The sequence below is a fragment of the Oryzias latipes genome, chromosome 9 (genome assembly GCF_053564925.1).
Source record: "Oryzias latipes strain Hd-rR chromosome 9, Olatipes_Hd-rR_3.1".
Taxonomy (NCBI): domain Eukaryota; kingdom Metazoa; phylum Chordata; class Actinopteri; order Beloniformes; family Adrianichthyidae; genus Oryzias; species Oryzias latipes.
Genome location: NC_136245.1, coordinates 32,677,860 through 32,705,325, shown reverse-complemented (window position 1 = coordinate 32,705,325; position 27,466 = coordinate 32,677,860). Strand labels below are relative to the sequence as shown.

At 39.7% G+C, this 27,466-nt stretch overlaps 1 protein-coding gene across 1 annotated transcript; it reads left to right on the top strand.

Moving 5' to 3' along the window:
- Window positions 1-536: 536 nt before the first annotated feature.
- Window positions 537-25,446, top strand: scarf2 (scavenger receptor class F, member 2). Its single transcript, XM_023958212.2, has 11 exons — window positions 537-1,185; window positions 3,382-3,440; window positions 3,551-3,652; window positions 7,722-8,241; window positions 11,003-11,221; window positions 12,443-12,571; window positions 12,752-12,855; window positions 15,570-15,684; window positions 15,871-15,968; window positions 20,373-20,531; window positions 21,805-25,446. Exons 1-11 carry the CDS (start codon window positions 1,076-1,078, stop codon window positions 22,995-22,997), a joined length of 2,808 nt encoding a protein of 935 aa, XP_023813980.1. The 5' UTR covers window positions 537-1,075; the 3' UTR covers window positions 22,998-25,446.
- The last annotated feature ends 2,020 nt before the right edge of the window (window positions 25,447-27,466 follow it).

The following is a 27,466-nucleotide window of genomic DNA, read 5'->3' as shown; positions in this document are numbered from 1 at the left end:
ATAAATCCACATTTTCGTAATAATCTAAAGCTTGAATAAACTTTTCTGTTCATCCACTTATCCCACGTGTGTGTTTCTTATTACTTAATAAATGTCCTCCGCCTGTGGATAAGATGAGGCTGGATGTCATTAAGTATCGTGGATTAAACAGTTTTGCATTCTTGAGATTTGCGTCAGATTGGTTCCATATGTTTAGGCTACTTCCTGTTTCGGACAAAGGGGGGCGCTGTTGTTTTAGGTGAAGCTAGAACCACATATTATCTCAGACACAATTGTTGGATCATCTGTTATTAAAAACATAATTGTAAATAAGTCATAGCTTCACTGCAACAAGTTATATTTTGGTAAAAAAAAGACTGAATCTGGGATTATTTTGGTTTCATTCACGTTTTAGTCAGTCTAACGTAGGCTAAACGTAATTAGGAGTTTTTAATCATAAGGTTTATCTGTACTTAACACAAAATCAATAAAGTTGAATTGTGTGACTGACGCAGAGCGGCCTCCTGTGTGTGTTTGGTGGCGCAGTCTGCGCGCGCGCACATAGCCAACTTTGGAGTAAGGAAGCAGGAATTTCCCTCCTGCCACTCCTGAGAGCGCAAGAGGACCGGAGTTACGGATTAACCACTTCTCATCCAGAGGGACAAAGCCGAGCTGAGCCGAACCGAGCGGAGCTGCTTACTTGTTTTTTAGAGAAGATGAGGGAACTTTACGAGAGGAGCTGAAGGAGATCCGTGGTTTCTCCTAATTCGTCCTGGGCAGTTTCCTCGTGCTTTCTGAGTTTCTCCTGGATTGAGGAGCGCGCAGCAGGAGCATCAGGAATACTGAGACTGCCTTTGGAAGTTTGGCTTTTATTACTTTTATTTATTTATTTTTTTTGGCTGCGGCTGGAATTACTCATCCATTTCTGCGGCTCAAACACCCCAAGGAAGGATTTCAAAAGTCCAAACTTTATCTGGAATACGCGCGTAAAAAAGAAAGAGGAGTTTGAAGGAAAAGTCTCCGGATTGCTGCTTTGGTTTGGAGGAGGGAAATGCGGAGTAAAAACGGCGTCTAGGAGGATGTTGCTGCTCTTACAATGGAAGTAAAGAACGCTGTTGCTCCTGCCGCGGTGGTTTGTCTGTTCTTTTGCTCCGTTTTGAGCCAAAACCTGAATCCTAAAGGCAGGAATGTGTGCAAAGCGCCTGGGTAAGAATCTTTGCAGAGAAAACGCATCGCTTTTGCACATTTGAATGCTTTTGTTATTCTTTAAACACTTCAGTTGAGTTTTTTTACTTCATAACTCAAGAAAGTTTTGTTGAAACATGGCATTCACAATTAAGTTTTTTTCACTGAAAAACAGGCCCAAAGTCTCACAAAGTTGAAGTTTTAGGTTTTCCAAAACCACCTTTAGCTTTAACCATTTGCTTTTTACACATGTCAGTCATAAAGTCTGTGCTATATCCGTGTTGACCTATTTTCCCTGCATAACGCAGCCTGTCTGCTGCAGTCAAAACAAGAGGAGGAGCCCGCAGCCATGCAGATGTGCATCTCACATCTGTGGAGCGTCTTTTTCTTTATGCCCTCTAGGGGGCGCTCTAAATAATGGTTTTGAAATGAACTTTTATTGAATTTATCTCTAGAAATGTAAAAAGGGGAAAAAAGAGGTTGATTTGATCCAACTTAGGGGCTGATTTGCATGTTTTCTTACAGAAACAGAAGCAAACAGAACAATATTTTAGTCAAATAAAGACTTTTGGACAACATCCCTGTAAAATAAAAGTAAATATAAGACCTACATTATTTTTTAGCTTGGTTTGATTAAGTCTGACTTTTTTGTTTGCTCTTAAAATCACTATTCCAGTGCTGTTGTTCTCTGTGAAGCTGCCATCGTGGCTGGAGCTGCTCTAAAAGTCTGACATTTTGCCCCTCCTGCTGTACTCAGCATTCATGACAGTGACCTTTCCCCTCAACACTCGCCTGCTTCTTTTCCGTTATCCCATAATGGGTTTGTTCCTTTTACTGATCATATGAATAGCAGGAAGTAGCTGATAATTTAACTATTTGAGCTTCTCTATTTAAAGACCCACTCCAGTGAAAATCCAGTTTTTGATGTTTTCTTGCAACATTTTCTGACGATACATATAACTTTTTAAAATATTTCCAAGTGTTTCTTTATTCAAATCATTGTGAATCAGTAGCAGACGGAAAAATGTAGTTTGAAAACAATTCATTCCGATGCATCCACTTGCAGACATGAACGTCTTTGTTTTCCTCGTCTGAGCTGGAATCTAATCTGTGCGGCTGGATGGTTCCGATATTCCTCACCAGTTTTGCTTCAACGCTAGTGTTAGGTTGGGGGTGTGAGGGGCTGTGAGCTAGAGGGAGAGAGGGCAAACAGATGGGTGACAACGGTCCCGCCCACATCATTTGGCCGTGCATGGCCAAAGGATTTCAAGGATGTCCCAATCAGAATTTTTTTGGCCGGATATGATGCCGAGTTGTTTTAATTTGGTACCAAAACATGCACAGATCTGACACTTTTGTAAAAACATTTTTTTTAATGTAAAACTGATCTTTTTTTAATTTTATGCACCATCTTTTTATCATTTAGCGATTTGAAGATGGATCAAAAGATGCTGAAAATACATTCCAGCTTAAAATTATGTTTACATCTCTTAGAAATTTCAAATATAGTTTGTGAAATCTTCATCTTCTTCATTTAAACAATGATAAAAGTCCCCGATCAATTCAGGTCATGCATTCTTTGTGTGGCCATGAAAGCTAAGCACAGTTGATTTTAGGTTTTTATTTTCTTTTTTTTTTTGTGTAAATCCGCCTTTTGGAGCACAGGAAGTAGTTATTGTGGATCAGTTCCTTTGAAAACAAGCAGTTTATGATCTTCAACACATGTGACAGGATGAAACGGCCTGCTGCTGGTGTCACATGACGGCACTGAAAGCGAACCGCCATCTTCAAAGTTTTTCTGTGTGCTTTTTTTGGTGGAAGGGGCCTGAAGAGGTCGCAGGCATGTGAGGAAGCAGAGACGCATCCTGTCAGGCCCAACACTGTCTGCAAAATATTGTCTGTACCACACAGACAGGGGGGAGCTGGAGGAGAAGCTGATGAATTGCACAGATCTAGAGGTTAAAGGATTTGAGTGTCTTTATCTCCTGCAGACTGGATTTATTTCTGCTGAGATGATGACATGAAAATGTGCAGAACATTTGCATCAGACAGAGTTTGCAGGCTTTAGCGTCAGTCACAGGAGGCAGAAAAAAAGGATCTAAAACGAGGTCTGAGACAGTTATTGATGTCACCTCTGGGATATGTCCTCTTACTTTATCACACTGCCTCTTTTCTTCTTTTTTTTCCGTTAAACTCTTTTGTTTTTTTTGTTTTTAGGTCACCCGGGCTGGTGTGCTGCAGTGGATGGGGGCAGCTGGGGGACGAATGCCTGACCCGTACGTAAAGCGGCGCCCACGTCTCTCACAGCGAGTCTCACGGCTCGCTCTGCAACAACTTTGGATTCATTTTCCTTTCTTTTGGTTCTTTTTTTTTTCATGCAATGCAGCTCTCTGTGAGGGCAACTTCACCTGCAAAGAGAACGAGGTGTGCGTCAGACCGAATGAATGTCGCTGTCGTCATGGTTACTTCGGAGCCAGCTGTGACACCAGTGAGAATCATTTTTCACCTATTTTGTAAAAGTATTTAGTCTCTTGATTTTAATACTAAATGATTAAAAGTCTGGGTGTTTTGGTGAGCCGTGCCGTTAACCACCTCCAACTTTATTTGAAGACAAATTAAAGATATTTTACCATCTTTAAAGTTATTTTAACTTCTCTTTCTTCTTCACCTTTCCAAGCTTTTCTCAAAATCAGCAGTTGTTTGTCTCATTAATAGCTAGGGTCTAGAAATAAGGAAATTGCTATGAAAATGAGTCCAAATCCTTTTGCTTCATCCTCTTGGGAAAAGAAAAACATGATTTAAGACTAAAAAAAGTCAAATTTCACTTTAATTTTTGGTTAAAAAAAGCATTCATTGTCTTATCTTGGAAACAACTATTTAGATTTATGTTCTAAGAAAAGGTGCTAGTTGTAGATTTAAGGATTTATTAAGATGTGCCAACTTGTACTAACATGATTTTCCTATTTTTTTCTACATTTTGTTCTAAAATGAGTCATTTCCACTTTTTACACCTTTTTTAAAAAAAACTGTAATCAAAATGAACACAATCCAGTACATACAAACTCAAAAAATATCAACCATTTGATTAGAACAGGGGTCTGCACCCTTTAACACTAAAAGAGCCAATTTGACCAAAACCAAGCAAGAGCCACTCAATGTTTTCTCACTTTGCCTTTTAGAAAATGTTTTAGAAAAGCTTTTGAGACCATTGAGGGCAGCTTTCAAATATTGACAATAAATGTATTATAAAAGTCTTTTATTTTTCTAAATTTAAAACAAAAATGATTTATTTAGACAGCAGCAAATACAAGTTCCTTTCAAAATAAAATACGCCCTGTGTCAAATAAGCTCGTCCTGCTTGCAACGTAACATGCAAGAAGGATGACTTCAGTGTGCCTTCATCTTTTTATTCCCTTTTTACCGTCAACATGACAACATTGGTTGCTTAAAGAAAGAATTTAAACAAACAAATGCAATACTGAGAACTTCATCTCTGAACAGCAGCTAGACATTGATGTTTGGCAGGAGATAAGAAAATGTGCTTTAAGCTTATTCTAAATGATTAACCATTCTAACAGGGGATTAAACCATCATTTTTCTCAGTTATCTGACATAACAGAAATTTAATCAAAATTAAAATCAATCATTATTTATGCAGCTCTTTTCACATCAAACATATATTAAAGTGCTCTATACCAAAACAAATTAAACAAGTTCAGCAGAAATGACAAAATATAATTACCTAAATGAAATGAACCAAATATTATCAATTATCTATTCAAATTATTCGCATTCATTTTCAATGTCAAAGAGCCAAACAGGTGGAAAAGAGCTGCATGTGGCTCTGGATTCTGGCTTAGAACTAGCAAAAAATACTTCTTATTGGGTTGTATAACATTCAAATTGAAGTCATTCCATCAAACAGTTAGCTTTTTAATCTTATTTTCATCTTTACTTTTTGAATGCTTGTGTGGAACTTCCTTTTTTCTAGGTTTTAAAATCTTAATGTAAGATTTTTTAAGTGAAATCGCTTGCTGTAGGACAGAAAATGTGACTACTTTTTAGTGATTTTCTTCACAGCAAAAAGAGGCAAACTAAAAACGGGAACAACAACACTTGTGCCATGAAGTTCAGCCTTTTCTCTGTCCAATGCAAAAACAGGCCGCTATGGAAATAAGTCAAAAATTCAGAAAAGTTTCCTTTAAATAGGCAAAAAAGAGAAAAGATCTTCTTATGTTAAGAAAAAGAATCAGTCACTGGGACGGGCTTTATTATACTAAGATTATTTCACTATTGAAAAACTTATTTTTGCAAGAAAGAAAATCTGACAATTTTTTACTTTCTTAAGATTGCACTTTTGGGGTGTTGAGACCAGTGTTCATGGATTAGAATCTCTCAGATGGATTTTTCTCTCAAAGTCATAAATCTGACAGATTATCTATTAAAAAAAAACGCTCTGACGTTCTCTGAGTTCAGAGGAAGAATCTGTGTGGTTCTGTTCAACATTTAACTCTTCTTTTGTGGTTTGTGTAAATGTGGTATTCGTGTTTTCTCTTCATATTTCTGTCACCATGAATTCTCGTCTTCTTGTTAATCCTCTTTAATGTCCTGTCATCTCAGCCCTATGAGTAAATATCCACAAAAATGCTTCTTTTTTATTTTATAAATCAGCCTCAGCTGATTGGGATGAATGGTGGTTTGCACACAAACATGTGAGTCACTGTGAAGAGTAAACAGCCAGTGTGAGTGCACAGAATTGTGGATAATGGGAACCTCTTTAACAATGGAAGACTCAGTGAAACACATCAGGGTTAGATCGCTCAATGAAACCGTTTTTGGCAGCTGGCGCTCAAATTCAGTGGGAATTTCTGTTGTTGCAACCAAACGGCAACAAGAGGAAAAGGGACTCTTAATTTTATAAAGAAAATCATCAGATTGTAGGCAAATGATCATCTGTCGTGAAACAAGACATTTTTAATGAACAAGAAATAAAAATAAAATACAATATCACTATCTAGAAACAATCCTTTATGAAGGAAAAAACGAGCTAAAAATCCACAGTTTGATAAAATACTTAAAGTTGAGTGTTATGCAGCCCAATAAGGTTTTTTGCCTAGTTCTAAGGAAAATGTTTTTATTTATTGAGTTTATTCTATATGTACCAAATCACTTTTTCTTACAGTGAGAAAGAAACTATGTAAGAAATGAAAATGACTCATTTTAGAACAAAATGTGAACAAAAATTAGAATAGGTTTTTTAGGAAAAACTTAGTCCATCTTAATACATTCTCATAAAAACTAAAAGTAGCGCTTGTTGTTCGAACACCAACCTAAATTTTTATTTCTAAAATACCGACAATGAATGCTAGTCTGAACTTTAAAACAACATCCTTAAACGTGAACCAACTTGTGAAGTGAACAAGTGCAATCATATCAAAATCATAATTATGTAATCATAATTTCCGTATTTCTAGATCCTAATGAAAGAAAAAACTTGAGAAGCAACTTTAAATCTGGAAAAATGTCACGAAAGTCTAAAATTAGGGTTGAAATCTTTGCCAGGATCCAATAGTTTGCTTTATTTCTGTCAGACTAGAAACTGATTTGCTTTTAACTTCTTGTACTTTTCAGCTCAAAGTACATTCCTTGGTTAAGGATCCAGAATGTTTGGTTTAGACCTCCTGATTTCAGGATTTTTAACTCTCTTCTTGAGAAAACTGTAAAAACTGATTTCCAAACCAGAAATGTAGTGATTTTACTCAAAAAGGCCACATTAAACTCATTCAAAATAATGTAAACCTATATGTAACATTTAGATGTTTTTAAATCAAATGGTTTTTGTCTAGTTTAAAGATTTTTGTGAAGCACAACTCAGTGCTTTAAAATAAACTGCAATAGAAAGTCTCACTCCAACTATATTTTTATCAATCATTTTTTTCAATTATTTTTTTTGAACATATTTTCTGCATAGCGGCAGGAGCTCATAAGAAATTTGCGTCTGGGTTGTGGGCGGGGCCATTGGCACGGAAGTAACCCTCTGCTGATATCCCATTATTCCTCTGTTTAACCTCTGCTGCTAGCTTACAGCCCCTCACAGTCCCAAGTAGAAATTACAGGTGGAACAAAAATGGTTAGCAATATTGGAGCTGTCTAGACAACAGGACAGATGGGAAAAAATGAAGACATTAATGCATCTATTTTTCTATGAGTGGAGAATTCAGAGTTGGAGAGGTTGTTGTGTCACAACTGAGAGCTTTTTAAGACCACGAGTTTGTCTGATCCTGATCCATCATGACTTGAATAAAGAAATACTCTGAACTGCAGTTTTAAATCTTGAATTATATATATATATATATATATATATATATATATATATATATATTTATGTCCGCCATTACAAGAAAATACTACAAGACTGCGTTAAAGACACTGAAAACAATTTTTTTTGTTGGAGTAAGTCTTTAAAAATGACATTATCTAAAGATTGTGTGTGTATCTCACATTATTTTTATCAGTTGTTTCTCTTTGCTCATCCATATATCCTTGTCTTTTAACAGAGTGCCCAACCCAGTTCTGGGGCCCTGACTGCAAGGGTAAATGTAACTGTTACCCCAACGGCCAGTGTGACGACCTGACGGGCAAATGTACCTGCAACCACAACCGCTGGGGTGCCAACTGTGAGAACGTATGCCTGTGCCAAAAGGGCAAGTGCGACCAGGAGAAGGGAAAATGCACATGCCACCCGGGCATCTGGGGTCCTCAGTGCACCAACAACTGCTACTGCAGCATCAACTCTGTGTGCGATGTGATGACAGGCCGCTGCCTGTGCCACCCCGGATGGATGGGGAGAAACTGCGCCACTCCCTGCAACTGCAACAGCTCCCCGTGCGACCAGTTCACGGGCCGCTGCCAGTGCCGGGACAGGATGTGGGGTCAAAGGTGCGAGCGGTATTGTCAGTGCGTCCACGGCAAGTGCAATCAGAACGACGGCTCGTGCACCTGCAGCCCGGGCTACCGAGGGAAATTCTGCAGGGAGCCGTGTCCTGCTGGCTTCTACGGCCAAAGCTGCAAAAACAGGTATGAAAAGAAAAAAAAACTTGAAGAGAACAACTGTTCTATTCCACAAGCACAGAAAACATGCACTTTTCCAGAGACATGTATTATAGTGGAGTTTTGTGGCAGGAAACAAAATGTTCTACGCACTGTGACTTATAACCCTAAAGTCTTGTTTATGTAAAGCAGCTGATCTTTACATTATCTCAGAAGAATGAGCTTACATAAAAAAAAGCAATTCTGGTTAAACTCTTCAGCTTCTGTTGGCTGTATAACGCAAAACAGTTCCCAAAAAGAAGTCTGGAAAGGTGTGTGTGTGTGGGGGGGGGTCTGTACAGTATTAATGGTAACCATAACAACAGAAAGGAGGCAAAAGCTGGATGAAGGACTGTAAAAACGAGTAAAAGACAAAAATAACGCTCTTCCAGAGAAGTTTCTTTTGGTTTAGATCATCGGCTGTATATGAGAACTGGACTGCGGGACCCCCTCCTTCCTGGTATTCCAAACAGGAAGTACCCGCTGGTTCCAAGAAGCCAAAATCCCATAGGCTTCGGTCAAATCCGTATTTTCCCTTTTACCCCAACAGCTTCACCCTACACCGACTTTTAGCCCTCCAACTGGAGAGTTATAGAAAAATAGTGTTTCTTCTAATTCGGACGTCACTGCCAATCCATGACGTCATCAATAATCGCCGGCCACCCATCAGTTTTAAAACTTTAAAAAAGTCCTGGTAAAGCAATAAGTCATGGATTTTATATATAAACGTCTGTGCTTCAGGGCACACCCACCTGAAGAAATGCATATTTCCTCCTGGGCACAGCCCGATTTTGTGTAATCCACTTTCAAGTGGTAGGGCTGTGGCCTTCCTTGAAGCTCACTCCTGATTGGAGAGTGGTTGCCACGGAATTGTTGACTCTGACCGTCTCGGACCAACTACTGCTAACTGACGATGTCTGGCTCCACCATGATGGCGTCTGTAATAGGAAAAAAAGGCGACTGAATCGACTTTATTTGGTTGGAGCTGGAAGTAGAAACCATTTGCCCGTCAGGTCGTCACACTGGCCGTTGGGGTAACAGTTACATTTGCCCTTGCAGTCAGGGCCCCAGTAGAAACCAGTTCTCATTTACAGTCAATGGTTTAGACCTTTGCTGCTGTTTGTCCTTCAGAGCTGCGGAGGAAAGGATGTGAGCTGTATTTTGATTGGCTGCCTCACCAAATTTCCCTGTAGAAAATCCCAACACTATCATTTTTCACGCTTCCTTTAGGCTTTTGTGGACTCCAGCCAGTTAGAGTGAAGCCGAGTCAAGCGCACAGATTTTTAGAGTTTTGTTGTTTGATCAACCTTTTGAGTAAATCTATGCGTGAAGATTGATCAGAGTACTGATGTGAGTATTGTGGGTGGATCGTGATTGTTTCCAGGCTTTGTTTTTCTTAGTTTGTCTGTAAAGTAGAAGCTGTTTTCTCCTCCTCCTCCTCCTCTTCCTCCTCCTCCTCTTCCTCCCTGCTCTTCATTCTGCCACCAAAGCTGAAAGCAGAAACCCATCTTCACTTTAGATGGCAGTGCAGAGAGAACCGTGAATCGTTTGGCAACTGCATCTACAAACACACAAAAAGTAAACAAGCATGCTTTAAACAGCGGTAAAAGTAAGTTTTGCGATTTATTAGAAACAAATTTGCATTTCATGTCATTTTCAAGCTGCGATGTCAGAGCTAACGTTTGTCAGAGTGGGATGGGGGGCAGGAAATAGAGAGACACCACCCAGTGAGGATGTGGGGTTAAGCTTGTGAAAGAGAAAGGACGTCCAGCTGCAGCAGATTGACTCGATTATCATCAGAGTAGCGTGTTGCATCATAGGAATGTAAATTCCTCAGACTGTCATGGGCGAGATGCTGCAGGAAGATTTCTGATGTTGAGGTACCCGCCCATGAGTGACATCATTGCATTACATTCTAGTGTTGGGGCGTCTTTCTCCTGCACTTTTTGTCTTCTTTGCAACCTAATTTCTCCGCCTGGTCATATAAAAAACAACTTGCAATTAAAAAGTATCTGAAAAGTTTATTTTAAAATTATGATGATATTTATAAAAGCTATTTTTTCATTTTTGCTAATTATTAAAATGTTTTAAGATACAAACTCTCAATTTTACCTCTTAATGTTGGTTTCACTTCTATTCATATACTAGTATATTGTATATTATTTTCAATATTTCAATAAAGATTTGTTCCTGTTAACTTTGAGATGTGAGAATTCCCCAGAATGAGAAATAATCTCTTCTACATAGCTATAGTAACATGCAATTAGAAATAACGGTAAGTGTTTTTACAATGGGTATTGACAAAAAGTAATTTTTCCTTGCTGGGTAAATAGATCTGCCTTCAAAAGTTAAGGAGCAAATTCTATTTTGCTTTTGATTGATCCAAAGCAAAGAAAAGGATCTATGTAATCTTAAAAAGGATTACATAGATATAAGAATTGGCTGTAAAGCAAAGTGAAGCAGATTAGTTTTCTGTGACTTTCTTTGAAAAAACAAAACTCAGGGTGTAGTCTTTCATTTTTGTTTTGTAGATTTTTATTTTTCTTCAGTAAAATTCATGACTAAAGTCATCCATCTGTGTTGTCAACTGTTTCTTTTATTTCTAAAGTGTATATGACCCCTGAAGGGGATGCTGATTTAGAATTATAGCTTCTCTCTGTGAAAGGTTATTAATGGGAATATTTTCTTGCTGAATTCTGTCTTGAATGTGACTAAAAACCTTTTTTTTGTGCTCCTTGGCTGTTGCCAGGTGTGGCCACTGCAAAGGCCAGCAGCCCTGTAAGGTGACAGAAGGTCGCTGCATCACCTGTGACCGCGGCTGGAATGGAACCAGGTGTGATCAGCTCTGCTCCAAAGGTTTTTTCGGAGAAAACTGCCAGGAAGTTTGTCCCACGTGTAAAGACGGACATCACTGCGACGCCATCTATGGCAAGTGCTCTCACTGCAACCCCGGCTGGATTGGGGACAGGTAAGAAACAAACAGGTTTTGAGACCTTTAAGGTTTACCAGTAGTGTTTGTCTCTCCTAAACTGGTTGATAAAATCATTTTTGCTAAAAGAATTTATGTAACACCAGGAATGTTTGGGTTTTTTGTGAAGAACTCTATTTTGTGAAAGTTTATCAGAACTATTATCAAACAAGCAAACTTGGGCACCCGAAATCCGTCCTTGCAAGTGAACCCTGGTGTGGTTTAATACAGAGAAAATGCAAAGCTTCGTCCCAGTTTAGTGAGGAACATGTAGGAGAATTCCCTGGATTAGAACAAAAAATAAAGCACTCGGGCAGACTGATGAGCTCAGCGGAGTGGAGAGCGCTGGAAGCGTTTCCAGAAGATATCTGGTGTAACTTCCAAATGGACCAAAACTGCCCCACAAACTCTACATCCCTCAGCTGCAGGCTATGGTCTGGACCTGAACATGAGCCATGTGCATTTTAGCAACAAAAACAAAAAAAAAAAAAATACACAAATCAGTCTTCAACAAAATCCAAAAACACAAGTTTGAAGGGGTCTCACTGTTAAAGGTGTAATCGGAAGAGAACCAGCAACTGTAACTGTGTGGTGCTTCAGGGGGTTTGGTTGCTCCCATCTACTGCAAAGTATAGCAGACCAAACACACAAGAAGGTGTGTTTGCATTATCAGTCCATTGAACTGAGCCTGTAAAACCGTGTCTAGCCTTAGTCTTAATTGCCCTTACGGCTGGGTACAGACTGTCTGCAGGGGGAAAATGGGCAAAGCTGTTTGGGGCACACAGGTGACCCGCATAAAATATCAAGACCATAGACCGCTCAGTGAACTCACAGACCAAAAACGTGGTTGTATAGTAATCACCTAAACAACATGCAGGCATAAATAAGTGTGGAGTAAATGCCAAGTATTGTATAGCGCTTTACCACCTTCTTTCTTGAAACCACAGTGGTGCAGAACATTTACAACATTTGATGAGTGTAAGCAAGTTCTACCAACATTGAGATTATAACATCAATCCTGTAAAAACTCATTCAAACAAAGACAAAAAGTGCTTTAGATTAAAAAGATTGGGAAATAACAAACAGAAGTTGACCCGCAGAGAATCAAATTTAAACAAACTCATGACTTTGTGCATCTGAATGACGTTCCTTTAGTAAATCACTCAAAGCTAAGATGCCTAAAACTGGGTGTCCTCATGAAGTTCCTCCTGTCTTTGACAGGTGTGAGGTGCGTTGCCCCAACGGCACTTATGGCGAGAACTGCGAGAACAACTGCAGTCACTGTTTCAACGGCATCTGCCATGTTGTCACAGGGGAGTGCCTGTGTGACCCTGGATTTTATGGCATCTAGTAAGTCAAAAAACGACTTTTTAAATATATTATCAATTATTTTTGGACTGATTGTTCTATCAATGTGTCAAGGGGAGAAAAAAGTAGATAATTTACCAACTCGGTAAAAAAAGAAAAAGTGATGAAACACCAGGATAAACGTTAAACAGCTAGCGATTTTGTCTGTTATCTTTCCTTAAGCTGTAACATGACCTGCCCACCTGGTCAGTATGGAGTCAACTGCAACCGGAGCTGCTGGTGCCACCACAAGAACTGTGACCCCGTGTCTGGAGCCTGCTACCTCCGTAAGACAACCTTTAGGCTTTTTCTGGGACAAACCCTCGTTTTTCTCTTCCCCTCCTGTTGAAAGCGATTGTTTTTCTCTTTCTGCTTTTGGAGAAAAAAAAAGTGAATCAAGGTGTTCATGTGGAACGACGGTCATTCTGGAGCTGCATTAATCATGCAGCAGTGGGCTGCACACACTGAGTGACAACAAGTATGTCCATTCAGTGGGAAAGAGGGAAACTCGATCGTATTTCCAGGCTGAGGCTGGTGTCTTTTTTACGGCTGCGTTTGTTGGCTCGGTTCCCGTTCAGTCATAGCAAAGCAGGAGAAAGGAAGGAAGACGATGGGGAGAAAGAAATGATGCAGAAGTTCAAAAAGGAGACGCAAACCCGAGAATAAAAGAAGCAGAATGTATTTGAAGCTGTTCTTAAATCCCCGTTTCCATTTGGAGTTCAGTGGTACAAAAGGTGCAGCCGGACATTTGTTTGAACCACCAGTTTGGGTCCAATCAATCTTCAAAGACTTCAGCAGTCCTAAAAATACTCAGAATCAGAACACTCGCTGACCCTCTTTAAATATAATCAGACAGAAGTTCATAGCTGCACCAAAGCGGAGCCCTGGACAGTCTTCAGTTTCCTGATATTGTTTGAATGATGAAACTTCCTTCTTTAAGTCTAACTATAAAGACCCAACTGAATGAAGTCAGAGGACTACATCTGCCACTTTCAGGACAATGCAGGATTTTTCTGTAGGTAAAGCCTCTGTGAATAGTAAATTAAGTGTCTTTGGATCACAGTGAAACAGGAGGTGCTGCCTCCGTCTGAAATGTCCTCTGTGACTGAAGCAGTTCTTGGTCTTCAAAAAAACACTTATGCAATAATTATGTAGCGGTACATTTTGGTTAAAACATTCTGTTGCCTCATTCTATCCAGTCTGAATTTTTTATACGGTTTTGAAGGCTTGTTTTACTGTTTCTTGGTGGATTTTTTGTTTGTTTTTAACATGTTCTTAGAACATGAGCAACACGTAGGGGAAGGGGGCCGGGGTTGCTCCGTGCCAATAGTCCCTCAAACAACTCAGGTGAATTTCTAATAAACTCCTGCAGCTCTGCAGAAACTATGTCCTAGAACATGACAGACTTTTTTTTTGATTTTGGGTAAAACAATTCATCATCACAATTAAAAGGCCAATGGGAAATATGGATCAAGATGATCAGAGTGGGTCTTTAAGCCTGTTCTTTAGTCTTTTTTTATCGTGAAACTGGAATCTACATCAAATCTGTGGCTGAATAACTCTGACATTTTTTAATTCCTGGAACCTGATGGCAGATATCAGTCACTTCCTCCACTTTTATATTTTGCAACCTCTTGTTTTGTGAGCGTGTCTAGATTCTCTAAAAAAGAACAATTTAGTAAGAGAAGAGATTCAGTCAGAGACACAGGAAGATCTGAGCATTAGCAGTATTTGACCGTTTTCAGCTCTGTTCAGGATTCAGCAGTGGATCGATGTGACTATATGTTTAGCTGTGACATGAATATAAGAAAAAACAAACTATAGAAAGTCACACAAAACTTTGAAATTGTATCCAAGACAAGATGAAATATGTAATGTTTATTTATTTTTTTTAAAGGGTAAAAATGGAGAAAAACTTTGACATTTTGATGCCAGTTTAGGAAACTAAATTAAGGGTTTTTACAACAGTACATCATCAATAACTGAAACATGAATTCTCAGTTTACAAGCGCTTCTCAAGGTGAAATTCTTTGTGACAAATATCTTTGTTTTTTAACCAAACAAGTGAGGTGATTTTAAAAAGCTTAGTTTTGTTTTTCCGATTTTTATCTCTTCATGTATTTTTTGATTGAAAAAGACTCAAAAAAAGCATCTTTTTAATATTTTTCATAATTCAATTTAATTAGTGCTCAAAAATAGCTGAGATTTTTTAATCAAATCGCTTTAACTCATAAGGTGCCTTCGTGTGATCGCAGTTGAGCAAGGCGTCGTACAGTAAATTCAAAAACATTACTAGTGAAACGTTTAAACAGTGAAAAAGTAAAATATATAAAATATGTGACATAAGCAAGTGGTTACACTGATAAAAACAAAACAAAATGAAACAGATGATGAGGTCCCTCTGTGTGAAGAACCTGGCAGTAAAAATTACTTTTCCTTTTTTTTTAATAAACAGGGAGGAAGTCTGCAGAACGCTAAAACAAGATGGGTCACTCGTTACATCAATCCCCATCCAAAAGTTAGAAAGTTGTGGGTAAAAAAAACCCAGAAAGCCACACCCTGACGGCCTCAGATTTATGTGAGAGCACGAAGAGCTGAGCGCTGCAGCCCCTTTCCTCTGCAAAAAACCAAAGTCTGCTTCTCCTCTGGTTCTCATGCTCTCCGCAGTTATGCAATAAAGAAGCTATTATCTTTGGGGTGTATTTCACTCTGAAAAGGAGGTGTGCTGATAAATCACAGATGACTTATGATGTGCTTTTAAATATTGAGAAGGTTAGGAGGAGGAAGCTGTCTGTAGGAAATCTACATTGAAAAGGGTAAGTGGTTTCAAATCGTTTGGGAGTGTTTGCACAACACAAAGCTCTAGATTTGTTTTAGGAGCCTTCACATTAACAAAGACCATATGTGAGCTTGCCTTATTTCTTCAAATGCCATAGTTTCCATAGGAAGATATGACAGATTTGTATGAGCTGGCGCTAAAATGGCACTCTTTATCTTGCAGAGCCCAACCAGCGGATGGGTGTGATCGCAGCCGGCTCCCTGGTCTCCTTTTTACTGGTCGCCCTCCTAGCGCTGCTGTGCTGCTGCTGCCTCTGTCGACCTAAAGACGACCACAAGTGAGTGTCACAACCAAAAGAAAATCTCTTTTTCTTTTTGAGTGCTGGTCACATCACGGCTGTGAAAAAAGCAGTCCTAAAAAAAAGAGGGGGTGGGGGGGTCTGTAAATACTTCTTTCAGTGATTCATTTGGATTTCCATAGCGTCATCGTTTTTCAGAGCTAACCGAGAAAACTCTACCAACAGCGAAAAAGCCAAACGGATCCTGTGTGGACGATTCAGCAGAATCAGCACAAAACTTCCCCGTATTCCACTGAAGCGACAGAAACTGCCCAAAGTAGTGGGTAAGCCCCAAACTTCTTTTTTTTCACTCCTTCATATCCCACTGCAGCACTGCCAAAAGACAGATTGGATGTGATACAGCAAAGAAGCTGTTTATTTAAGAGGCTCATTAAGAAATGAGCCATAAATTTCCTGACCTTCAGGAGCAGATTTCACCTCCTGCATGTTCCAGGTTTTACATCGATGGGAGCATTTCCCTCTCTACCTCTGTTTGCTCCATAGGTGATCAAACAAAGTTGACGAGTGGCTGCCAGGAGAGTATGCAGTTTCATTTGAAAGGAATGTTGTAGTTTTTCAGACCATTATTTTACTTGGCGCTCTCGAACGCCATGTGTTCGTATTAATACAACCCTAAACTTTTTTCTTCTCGTTTCTTTTTCCATCCTCCTTTTTTCCCTCCTAAGAAACATTTTCTTGAGATGGAGGTTATTAAAAGACAGCAAATGGCTGTTTGGGGGGGCCCCGTCTGTTTGAGAGTGACGCTCTATCAAAGGCTGCAGTGTTTGGGTGAAGCTTTGGGTTCTGCTGCTGCATGTGGAGTGTGACAGAGCACACCGTGACCTCAGCTGCTTTCTTTACAGGAGAGGAGTTATGCTAATTGGACACATTGGCATCACAAAAAAGTCAAAGCTCACAAATCTGATTCTTTTCCCGAATTATTATCTCTATAAAAACTTTCTCATGTGACAAAAATCAACTGTGATTATGCACAAAGTCTGTGGAAGATGTTTTCATTAAAGCATTTTAGGTGTTTTTAACGTGTGCTTGAAGCATTTTCTGACGATGGAGGACATATTTGAAGAAAATTAAGCTTAAAATTGCATTTCGGAGTATTTCTTAACTCAAACTGTTGTAAATCAGAAGCAGACAAAAAAATGCTGTTTTGAAAAAGATCATATTTGTTACATAGGGACACAAACTCCCTGCTCCACTCAGTTCTGATGGATTCACTTGCAGACAAATAGATCCATGAACATCTTTGTTTTCCTCGTCTGAGCCTGAATCTGGATCCAAACTGTACGGCTGGATAGCTCTTATATACATCCCCAACCTAATATTAGGTTGGGAATGTGAGGGGCTGTAAGCTAGCAGGAGAGAGTGTAAACAGAGAGCTCTCAGCAACGGAAGGGGAAGGAGAAAGAGGGGCGGGGTTGCTCCGCGTCAACAGTCCCGCCCATAACTCAGAGATGAATTTCTTATGAACACCTGCCGCTCTGCAGAAACTATGTCCTTGAACGACATAGGTCATTTTTTATTTTGGCTAAAAACAGCATAACTATAATTAAAGGACCACTTGAAAATGGATCCAAAGATGATCAGAGTGAGACTTATAGTAACTAAAGTTTTTGAAAAAACCTTGAAAGAAAACCTGCAATCATTGATGAATTTTTAGATCAATACATTATAAATGAAGTGGCTTTTGTCAAAGTTAGAATCTTTTAAAGGTCAGTTAATGAATTAATGCCTCTGTTTCTTCTGTGGTCAAAAGCAGCAGGGGGATGCTCACAGAGACAATCCTTTAGTGTCAGAATGGTTTCTACACAGCTTGTCTTTCACGAGTGTAAATGAGCCAGCCCATGTTATTTTAAATAACATACATCTCAGGTCAAGTCTTGCATTATCAGAGGTGGGATTTCTTTGCCTCTGAAGTGTAAATCACATGAGAGATTACAGCCCAGGTGTAACTTATTTGTAAAGTTGAAATTATAAATAAACAGTAAAGCTCTTATTGTGAAAATCTATCAATACAAGACAATGTGTCAGCCAACTTTGAAAGCTCAAAAGTTCTATTTTTGATATTGTTTTTGTTCTTCTGATTAGCCATATCTGCCTCTTTGCTGCCTGGCTTTCTGTGGTCTGCCCACAGGAGTGAGAAACTCCTGGAGCTGCACAGTTTTGCACACACACATTCCAGAGGGGCCCGCTGGGGCTGGAAACAGGAAGTGGTCAAATTTAACCAAGCTAGTGTCAGAGCAATGATTTATCCACTCTGAGGTCAGTGGCAACAGATGTGGCAGAGCAGACCTGATGGGGGCTTTAAGGGCAACAGGGGAAGAAGGGGACCCAGCACAGTTTTTAGTCCCACCGTGCAGCCCCTCCACATGCCCGCTCAGTGTCATCCGTTCCCCTTCCTGGCAAAGCTAAAGCTGTTTGCTGTAGTTTAACATTCCACTGTGAGCGTGTTTACTCCACACCCTGCGTATCCACGTCGGTCCGACATTCCTTGTACCCTCCGAGTCCAAATGTTCCCTCGTGGATCTGCTTTTAAAGAGCAGCGCCACCTGCTTCTTCTCATGTTTATTTATACGCCACCAACTGGTTCTGAATTGGAAATGTATTTGCAACAGCACTTGAAGGGGCAAAGAAAAGATCATTTCACCAAGTTGAACGTTTCAAACCATAATAATAAGCATCTGGAAATGAGCTGCTTTTGTTATGGATCATGGTTTGTTTCAAAGACTCTCCAGGAAGAAACCTGATTTAGAGTCTGAGTTTCTAGAGATAACTTAGACAATGAAGCCAACGCCTCTTCACCTGTAGTTCAGCTTTCTCCTTTTCTTTGGTCCTACTGGATGGAGATCTGCGGCTGGATGGCTCTGTGACAGTCTGTGGGTCTGCATGCCGGGTGGGATCATGTTGTCGCCTTCTGTTTCCAGTGAAAAGCTGTCAAGACCAGTTGTTGCTTGCTTATGAGTAATAACACAAAATGCCCACGCGTTGGATTGCTGACTGGCATGACTGACATCTCTGCATAGGTTACATGTTCTGCGTTCTTCTGCCTTAGGCTGAGAGCAAAGACTGAGCCTTTAATTATGTACTATTTTTCCCCTCTTGGGACTTTTCATTAAAAATAGGAAACATGCTTCTGTTATAACAGAAGCATGTTTCCTACTTTTTGTTAAATACTAGTAGTCAACTGGTATAGTTGAAGCATAAACCTCATAAACCAGTTTTTTTTATTTACAAAGCACCATAGAGACAAATATGTGTTAAAAGAAAACAAGGTTTGACTTTGTTTTTAAGATGAAGGACATTTTGCCTCTTACTAATGACTAGACTGTGGTGTAAAGACACTGTATGACAAGATCATTGGTACGTCATAGGTGCGTTGAACTTCCATTAGCCTTGCAAATGCTCTACAACACACTTACCACTCGCACAACAATGGTACGTTCCATTTTCATGACGTCCCTGGATATGGATGTGCGAGCCTCAAGGGAACTGGAAGACACATCTGCGGTCCCCTTAAGATGCAGGTCTGTCTATGACCTCCACAGGCCCAGACAACAGCAAGAAGGGTCACCCCCGTACAAGTGCACGTTACTACGACTTTACACACTTTATACAGTAATGTGACCCTCGGGTCCTACAGCAAATAAAATCTACTGGTAATGCAGACAATTCAATTAGCCTAAAACCCCCCAAAGGTTACTCAAAGTTGCTGGCAAGGTTTGGTCAAACAAATCCTTTAGCATCGATGTTTTGTTCCGGTGGTCACCTTAATGACTCATTCCCAGTTAGTGTGAATTGTAGCTTTTGTTATTCTCAGGTACTGATTTCACAACGAACTTTTTGTTTATAGTTGGAAAAAGCACAGACTGGCTGTTCATTCTGCTGTTTCTTCATAGCAACCATTTCTATAGTAATCAATAGAAACAAATAGCCTAGCAACACATACATACATGTATGAATAACTATAAATTGAAAAAAGCAGAATTGTCAAACAGTAAAATTAGTGGTGTATCTTTGCAGTTGATGCAAGCTACAGGCCTTTTAGGGTCTCATGTTTGTGGTGATGGCATCGCTTCAATTTTCTGAGTTTGAAATCCAACCTCGGGCGGCCCTCCAGTAGAGACTTCTGGCTAGAAACCTGGAAATTCTGACTTCTACAAAACTGAAACTTAATTTGCTTCAATTGATGCTGCAGCCAGAATATAGGAGGAATCTAAAACAGCCATGTGGGGTTGTATCAACATCACTTGCACACTTTGCCAAAACAAAAAACGGACCATTCCAAACCACTATCAAAAATGCAGGATTAGGACAAACTGGCTGTGGACTGTACACGATAAGCCTATGACTTTAAGGGGTTTCGTGTTTTTTTGGTGTGGTTCCCAAAAACTCAGACCAAGCCGTTCAACTCTGGAGGTTTATCTTCAGCCATCAAAATGGAAAAATACCACAGAGCTGTACAAAAATATCAACTTTCGCCTATTAAAACCCATAATGTCAAATGTAGGTTTGCTGACATGTATAACCAATAAAACAGATTTTATTCCACAGAACTCATTTAAACCACCAAGTCTGCTTTGAGGCTTTGAGTGAGAGCAGACTGTTGTTTTTGTAATGCAGTACAAAAGCCTCTGAATGACCTTTTGGCTCATGCATTTGCTTTCTGTTCTCAGTAGCCCACCACGACCCAGAGAACACCTTTAACTGCAGCTTCATCGAGCCCCCCTCTGTGGCCGAGCAGCCCTCCCCCTCCTCTTGGTCGTCGTCCCAGGAGTCCTTCTCTTCCTTCGAGAGTGGAGACGAGGGGCCGGTCTACTGTGTTCCTCACGAAGGTTGGTCATAACGCGGATAAATAAACACTTTGGTTATCTGGAATGATGCAGAGAAATCTGCAATTTATCTTTGGTGTTGGGGATTTTCACCCACATGTGCGCAGCAAAAAGACCAATGAAGGTTTCTGCTAGTCCAGTGCTGTGGTGTGACCGTGCAGGGCCTCATGCAACTTCTGTAAATCTCGTTATAAAGACGTTTAGCTTTTAATCATATGCCATCCAGTTCCATGTTTTTTTGAGAGCAACTATACAGGAAATTGACCAGTCCAGTCAGCACTGAGCTCACATCCACACAATGACTTACTCAGTTCAGATGAGTGGAAAACGTGCTTTCCATCTGTGCGTTTCTGTTCAAAATCATGTCTCTATTGAGAGGAAACAATTATTTTTAAGCTCATGAATTAGGGTAAAAGTCAAATATTTGGTCAAATCAAAGTTGCTTGACTTTGTTTAACGTTTGGAAAAATTGATTTTTAAATTAAAACCTGTTTGGATCTGACATTATTTGACGAGATCAACAAAACAGTATTTAGACATATTCCAGTTCACCATTTTTATTTTCTAAAAAAATACTAGTAAAAGAATAATTTCTGTTCATGTTTTTAACCCTTTAACACCAGAGTTGTCATCAGCAACAGCTAAATAGCTCATGATCTTTGAAATCCTGTAACTCTTGCGGAGAAGAGCGACTTTTCCCATTGGCTTTGTGCCGATGTGCTAAAGTAAAGTGTTGCATTACTGCTCTAAGGCGCCTTGCTCCGCTTCAAAATTCTTGGAATTACGTCAATTGCATAAACGATCAAAGAGTCACAGTTGACAAAAGAATGCGTTTAAGGATTAAAGGTCAAACACATTTTCAAAACAGAAACAGTATTACAGTAGTCTGCCATTATTTTGTTTTGATTAGTTCTCTCCCTTTTATGCCTTCAACACCAGAGCCATAGTTAACTTTCTTTGAATTACTCTAACCCTTTGACTGTTTTCTCAATTAATTTAATTTATTGAATTTCAGGAGTTGCAACACTTTACAGTAGTAAATATTGGCCCAAAGTTGCTTTTCTCCCCTTCAGAGTTGCGTAAACGGTCAAACAGTTACAGTAGTTTAAAGAGCGTTTGTTATTTCCTCTTCTGATGTTAAATTTAAAAAAAAAATCTGGTCTAATTCTCTGCACTTTTTAGTCCTGGTGTGGTCGGTCCGTTTTTAGCAGATGGTATTGTCTTGGTCTTCTTGACTAATGGTGTGCTTCTCTCCATCTCTGCTGATTATCAACAGAATCTACATACGACGGTAAGGAGAAGCAGAGTCCCAGCCCAAGTACTGAAGAGGCAAAAGATGACCCAGATGTGGAAGATGAAGGGGAGTACACCTCCCTGAAAGAAACAAGCATTACCAAACCTGATGCCTCCGAGCAGCCCCTTCTAAAATCTTTTGATAGCGAGGGTTCCAACAGCGGTTCTGAGTGTGCAGTTCTCTATTCACACATCGCCAGACCCTCCAAACAGGTAAAGGAGGAGGATAGTGGCAGCAAGAACAGAGAAAGCACTCCCACACCAGAGGCCAAGCGTAATGGAAAGCCACCACCTTCACCTGGCAAGCCCAAACCACGCCCCCCAGACCCATCTACGAAGCCCAAAGTGTCATGGATACATGGAAATACTACTGGATCTCCCCAGACAAAGCAGCAAGAGGGTAGCAAATTATTTGTGTTGTCAAAGGAGAAACATAGGAGTATCAGTGATGGGTCAGCCAAGAATGAGGATCAGCAGAAACAGAAGGGTCAAGACCAAGAGCAAAAACAGGAAGGGAAAGGGACAGATGCCAATGGATCCACCGGCAAACACAAACCTCTACGAAGTAGAAAGTCTGGGGATGAGTACAGCAGTCCCAGTCACATGGAGCACATCAACGGAGTTGTTCAAAATGCCCTCAAAAAGATAAGCAGCTTCCACAGCTCCTCTCCTGAAAAGAAGAATGCTGACAATCCAAAGCAAAACCTTAAGGAGCCACCCAAGAGTCCAAAGCTAATCCATCCTCACATGAACTCTGAAGCAGCTGCTCTGGTGGCTGCTCAGCTCAAAGAAAAAACCCAAAGCATCAACAGGAACGAAGGAACAGGGTTGACAAAGACCAACGGACTCTCCCCAAAAGGAAGCCAAGAGAAGCCAAAACCTCCTCAGAAAGCCAAGAGGAATGCCTCTGGTGGACTCAGCCAGCAGGGCTCGACCAAGCCCCTACTTCCCACCTCCACCAGCCTCCAGAAGATGGTCACCAACAACTGTGGGACCCCAGAAGCTACGAGTCCAGAAAAGCAGGATTCTCAAGGGGACCTGTTGGATCCTACACCAAAGAAGACTCCCATAAAAAAGCCACCCAGAAAGAAAGGCAAAGAGGGTACCATGGAAAAACCTGAAAGTAAGACACCTCAGCCAAAGACAGCCATAATGCCCCCGCAGGTAGTGAAGTAGGATTGCACACAGTGAATTGTTTTCTTGAGTACTGAAACATTTAGGTAACCAATTCATCGTGGTGAGCTGTGACTACAGGACCAGTCGAGATTTGCTTGAACCAAGAGTGCAATTGTGTCACATTGGTGAGGTGTATCATAATAATCTTTATACAGCGTTTTATTGCATTTCAAGAATCCTTTATGTCTCTTTTTTGTAACCAGCATGTAATAACCTCCAAATACAATATGTGGCTTAGCTGAACACAGCTGTGTGAACAGCGCCACAATGGCACTTCCCAATTCACCTCTATTCCCCATCTTCATATTTGTGAATTGATTCCATGACTGACCTTCTAAAAGTAGGTGCCAGACAACAACAAAAATGCTGTTTTCGCATGCTCTTTGCAGGTACTACGATGCAAAAAAGATTCTGGTTCTTTGATGATGAGGCGCCACTTTTTTTTTTGTTCGTTATTAAATTAACAAGATCAACAAAATGCTTAATGGAGGTTTACAATCAAGATCTACTTGAAGAATAAGAGCTTAAAATAATATGTTTGTACAAATCATTTCATCATCTGCATACATTTAAATTGGCTACCATCTCATTTTTAGAATGTGCTTTTGCTGTTCTTTCACATCTTCCCTTTTTACTATGTTAAAACATGCAATGTGTTTGATGTGGACATCAACAACTGCTTGTTCTTTTCTAAATATAGAATGCAAACTTTTGAACACAAAACCAACATTTGGATTGACCGTAAAGCTGTGTTCACACCAAACGCGATTCATTTGTCAAATTTGTTGCAAGACGTTTGTCTAAAATTGCGCTCATGCATCTGTTGCATCATGGACTTGATGCAACAGATGCATGTGGGAGGAGCTACTGTCAGAGTTTTACATGGGAGCATTGACTGTATACCTCATACAAAATTCAAGGAAGCCATGGATGATATTGACAGATCAGGGTTATTTTTTGTTTTTTGTTTTGAAGAGCTCTACAAAAGCATTGTGGTCTCCATGTCTGCATTCATGAGATCATTTAGAGACTGGTTAACCATCTACTGCAGGAGCTGCATCTGTACTTCTGTCTCTCTGTGACTCAGTTTGATGACTTTCAGTCGGGTATTAATCTGAGGAGGGAAAAAATAGAAAAGTACGAATTAAATTAGACAATGTTTTTGTTGTTATATTGATGGAAAAAAAGAAAATTCAGGGGTAGAAGTATCAGATTCTGCTCCATGTTGGTCCCTGATTGGTTGATGTGATAAGTCTTCTTTACCGAAGTTTACCAAAGTTTCTTTAACAAAGATTTTTGTACCCGCCCACATTACACCGCAACCCCCAAAACTCGCTGATGTCATGCCGCCGCACCGCCCCGATGCACAAATCATGCCTGCAGGACCTCTGATCATGTTTGTACATTGACCAAATCATATTCAGTGTGAATGAGCTAAATACAGCTATAAGTAACAGCATAGCTGCCATAAATTGTGGAAAACACAGTCATTTTGGCAAGCAGGAATCACATCAATCAGAGATTGCAGATTAATGATGATTAAATGAAAAGATGCAAATAAGTTCTGTTGTGTGGAGGAGATTGAGAATATATAGTAGCACACCTTATGTTTAAATGTGCCTTATCCTATTACCAGTATCAGTTAATGGTAATAGCCAACCAACAGCTAGTAGGAACTCATCCGTGAAACCGACAAATTCAAAAATTTTAAAAAATGTATCCGGAAACAAATAATCAGTCACTAGTTGATTTCTCTTAGAGCAGAAGTACAAAAGAGCATATTCTTCTGTTCATCTGTTGAGCTGAAAAGATTACATTTGGAAAATATATTTGTATTGTGTTTTTTATAAAGGTACAACAGATTACTCCGGTTATATTTTCTACTTTTTACTTGTATACATTGTGTACTTCATATTATCTTTGTAAGCTGTGCTTATGTGACCTTTTGGGGGTTTTGTTTGTTTTCCTTGATGTCATTGAACTGGTTTACATTGGCTCAGTAATTGTTCTCTGTTAAAGTTATTGTTTGTGTAACACTTAACTGCATGATGCAGTGTGTAATTAGATGGCATTTCAGCTGAAGAGAAAATCTGTAACTTTCTTTTTCCTTCTATTTGTTTTTGTTGCCTTGTGTAAAAAAAATCCTAATACAGAAAGGATTGTACAATAATACCATAATACCACTGCTGAACTGAGTGCTTATTCCTAAACCCTTCATATTGTATAATTATGAAGCTACAGTGTTTGTCTGACTGGCCCATGCCTGTTTTGATTGGCACTCAGCTTTATTTTTTCCAAAGAAGGGCCTTAAAAGCTGCAAACCCACACCAGTTGTAAGGTAAACGCTTTGTCTTTTGTTCTGCATTGCAACCTTGATTTCTGTTTGTTGCATAACTCTCTTAATTTACTTCTTTGGAATAAACAAGCAACACATATAGCCAAAATTAAACCAGGTTTTAAATCTGGCCTTTATTTACAAGAAACCCTTCAATTCTAGGTTTGGTTCTAATAGGGTCATAACCTTGCTTTGGCTTTATCCCCGTGGTGTCAGATTTCAGTGTAACATCCAACAATAAAGTGTAAAAGCATCTTAGTATCACCACAGGCACGCACTTATTCTGAAATCTCTAGGGATTCATTTGAATGCGGGTTGATATTTGACCCTTTCCTGCTACTGAGTCTTCTGGTTGTGTCAGGAATCATTAGGCATTCGGTCACAGCAGTTCTTCAAAGACCTTGAAGAAACCAGGGGACTGTTGATTTGGCGCCTTCGGGGGTGGGGGGACAAGAACTCCTTTCATTTGGGGTAAAACAGTGAAAACTCTGTTTCGAAAAAGTTAATCACGCGCTCCAGTTGTATCCTATTTTGAAAAAAAAGAGATATAGCAAAAGTGGGACCACAAGGTAACAAAGGAGGATGAAGCTGTAGAAAGTAAAATGTTTGGTTCTAGATTGTTTGTGTTTAACTGGAAAGCTAGGAATGCACGTTTGGAGAGAAGTAAGGCTCATCAAATTTGAATAGTGACAGCTAAAATGTTCTTTTTAATGGTTGTTTTGTTTTATCAAATGCAAAACACCAGATAATTCCAGTAAAGGTGTTTCTCTGAAAAAAAAAAAAACCTTCCTGCCCTTTTGTTTTATGTACATAACCATGCAATCTTTTATTCACCTTTATCATGGTGGCTGTAGGTTGGTGCCATTGTCAGGCAGCAGAGTGTGAATGTGTATGGGTGAATGCACACCCAAACACCAAGCACTTTGGGCCTTAAAGCAAGGTAGTAAAACATTATATAAAACGAGCCATTTACCATTTATACCAAAGATAGAACCACAGTTTCAATGGTTGCTTGTTGATATCCTGAAAAGAAACATTAATTGGTTGAATGCTGTAAAGCATTCAACCCTTTGTTTTCCTGTTTCTCTTTATTTATTTATGGTATCTTCCGCCGTTTTTTGGCACCTAACTCCTCCTACAGCTTTTATCCAATTTTAACCATTCAACTATTAAAACGTTCAGCTCTTTCAGCTTATTCCAGCTATGACTTTTGGTTTTTCAAATCCTTGTACTTTTTAAGATATTCCAGTTTTTCCGGGAATTTTTGCCCTATTAAAATGCATTGGGAAGTTATGGCGCAAGAGGTTCCCGGTTCGACCCCCCGTTCGGACACTTCAAATTTTTCTACCATCCAACTTAAAAAATTTTCAATTCTTTCAACTTATTACTGCTATTACTTTTGGACCTTTAAACCTTCAACTTTTAAAGACATTCCAGGATTTTCCAGAATTACTGCTCCATTAAAATACATTGGGAATCCTTGTGTTTAACTTATTTTACACTTCTTCACCTATTTTACTTTTGGTCTTTCAAATACTTGTACTTTTCCAGATATTCCAGGTTGTCCAGGATTTTTTCCCCCATAGAAATACATAGGAACCCCCCCCCTGCAGAAGCTCGCCGGTTCAAGACCCGGCTCATCAGCTTTTACAAAAATATATATTTTTTTAGTTTGCTTTTCTTTTTAACTTTATTTATGGTCAACTTTGATTATTTCTTAATTTAAACCTTTTCCCCCCCCACAAATGATCACCGTTTAGACCAGGGGTCGGGAACCCTCGCGATCCAACTGGCTCTTTTGATGACCACATCTGGGTCGTAGACAAAGCGTTTCATCGGAGCGTTTCACCGGAGCGTGTCAGCGTGTTCTGTCGGTCCAGTTGTACGAACGAGATGTCAAGACCTGCTTAGTTAACAAGATCCATCATTTATTTTCTTCTTCCGTTTTGTGATGACACTCTATAATAACACCACACAGCGGTGACTGTGTCGCCGGCGACAAGTGGAGCTGGCGAGCCAACAGTGGGAAGAAATGAAAAAGCTGACACGCAGACCACTTGATCATCAAAACTTGAATCGCGCTTCCTGTCACACTGACGGCTAATTTGACACCGCAGATCCGAATGATGGCTAC

Coding starts and splice junctions, on each gene's coding strand:
- scarf2 (XM_023958212.2), top strand. CDS start 1,076: ATGGAAGTAAAGAACGCTGTTGCTCCTGCCGCGGTGGTTTGTCTGTTC. Junction 11,222..12,442: donor CCCGGCTGGATTGGGGACAG/GTAAGAAACAAA, acceptor TGTCTTTGACAG/GTGTGAGGTGCGTTGCCCCA. Junction 12,572..12,751: donor CCTGGATTTTATGGCATCTA/GTAAGTCAAAAA, acceptor TCTTTCCTTAAG/CTGTAACATGACCTGCCCAC.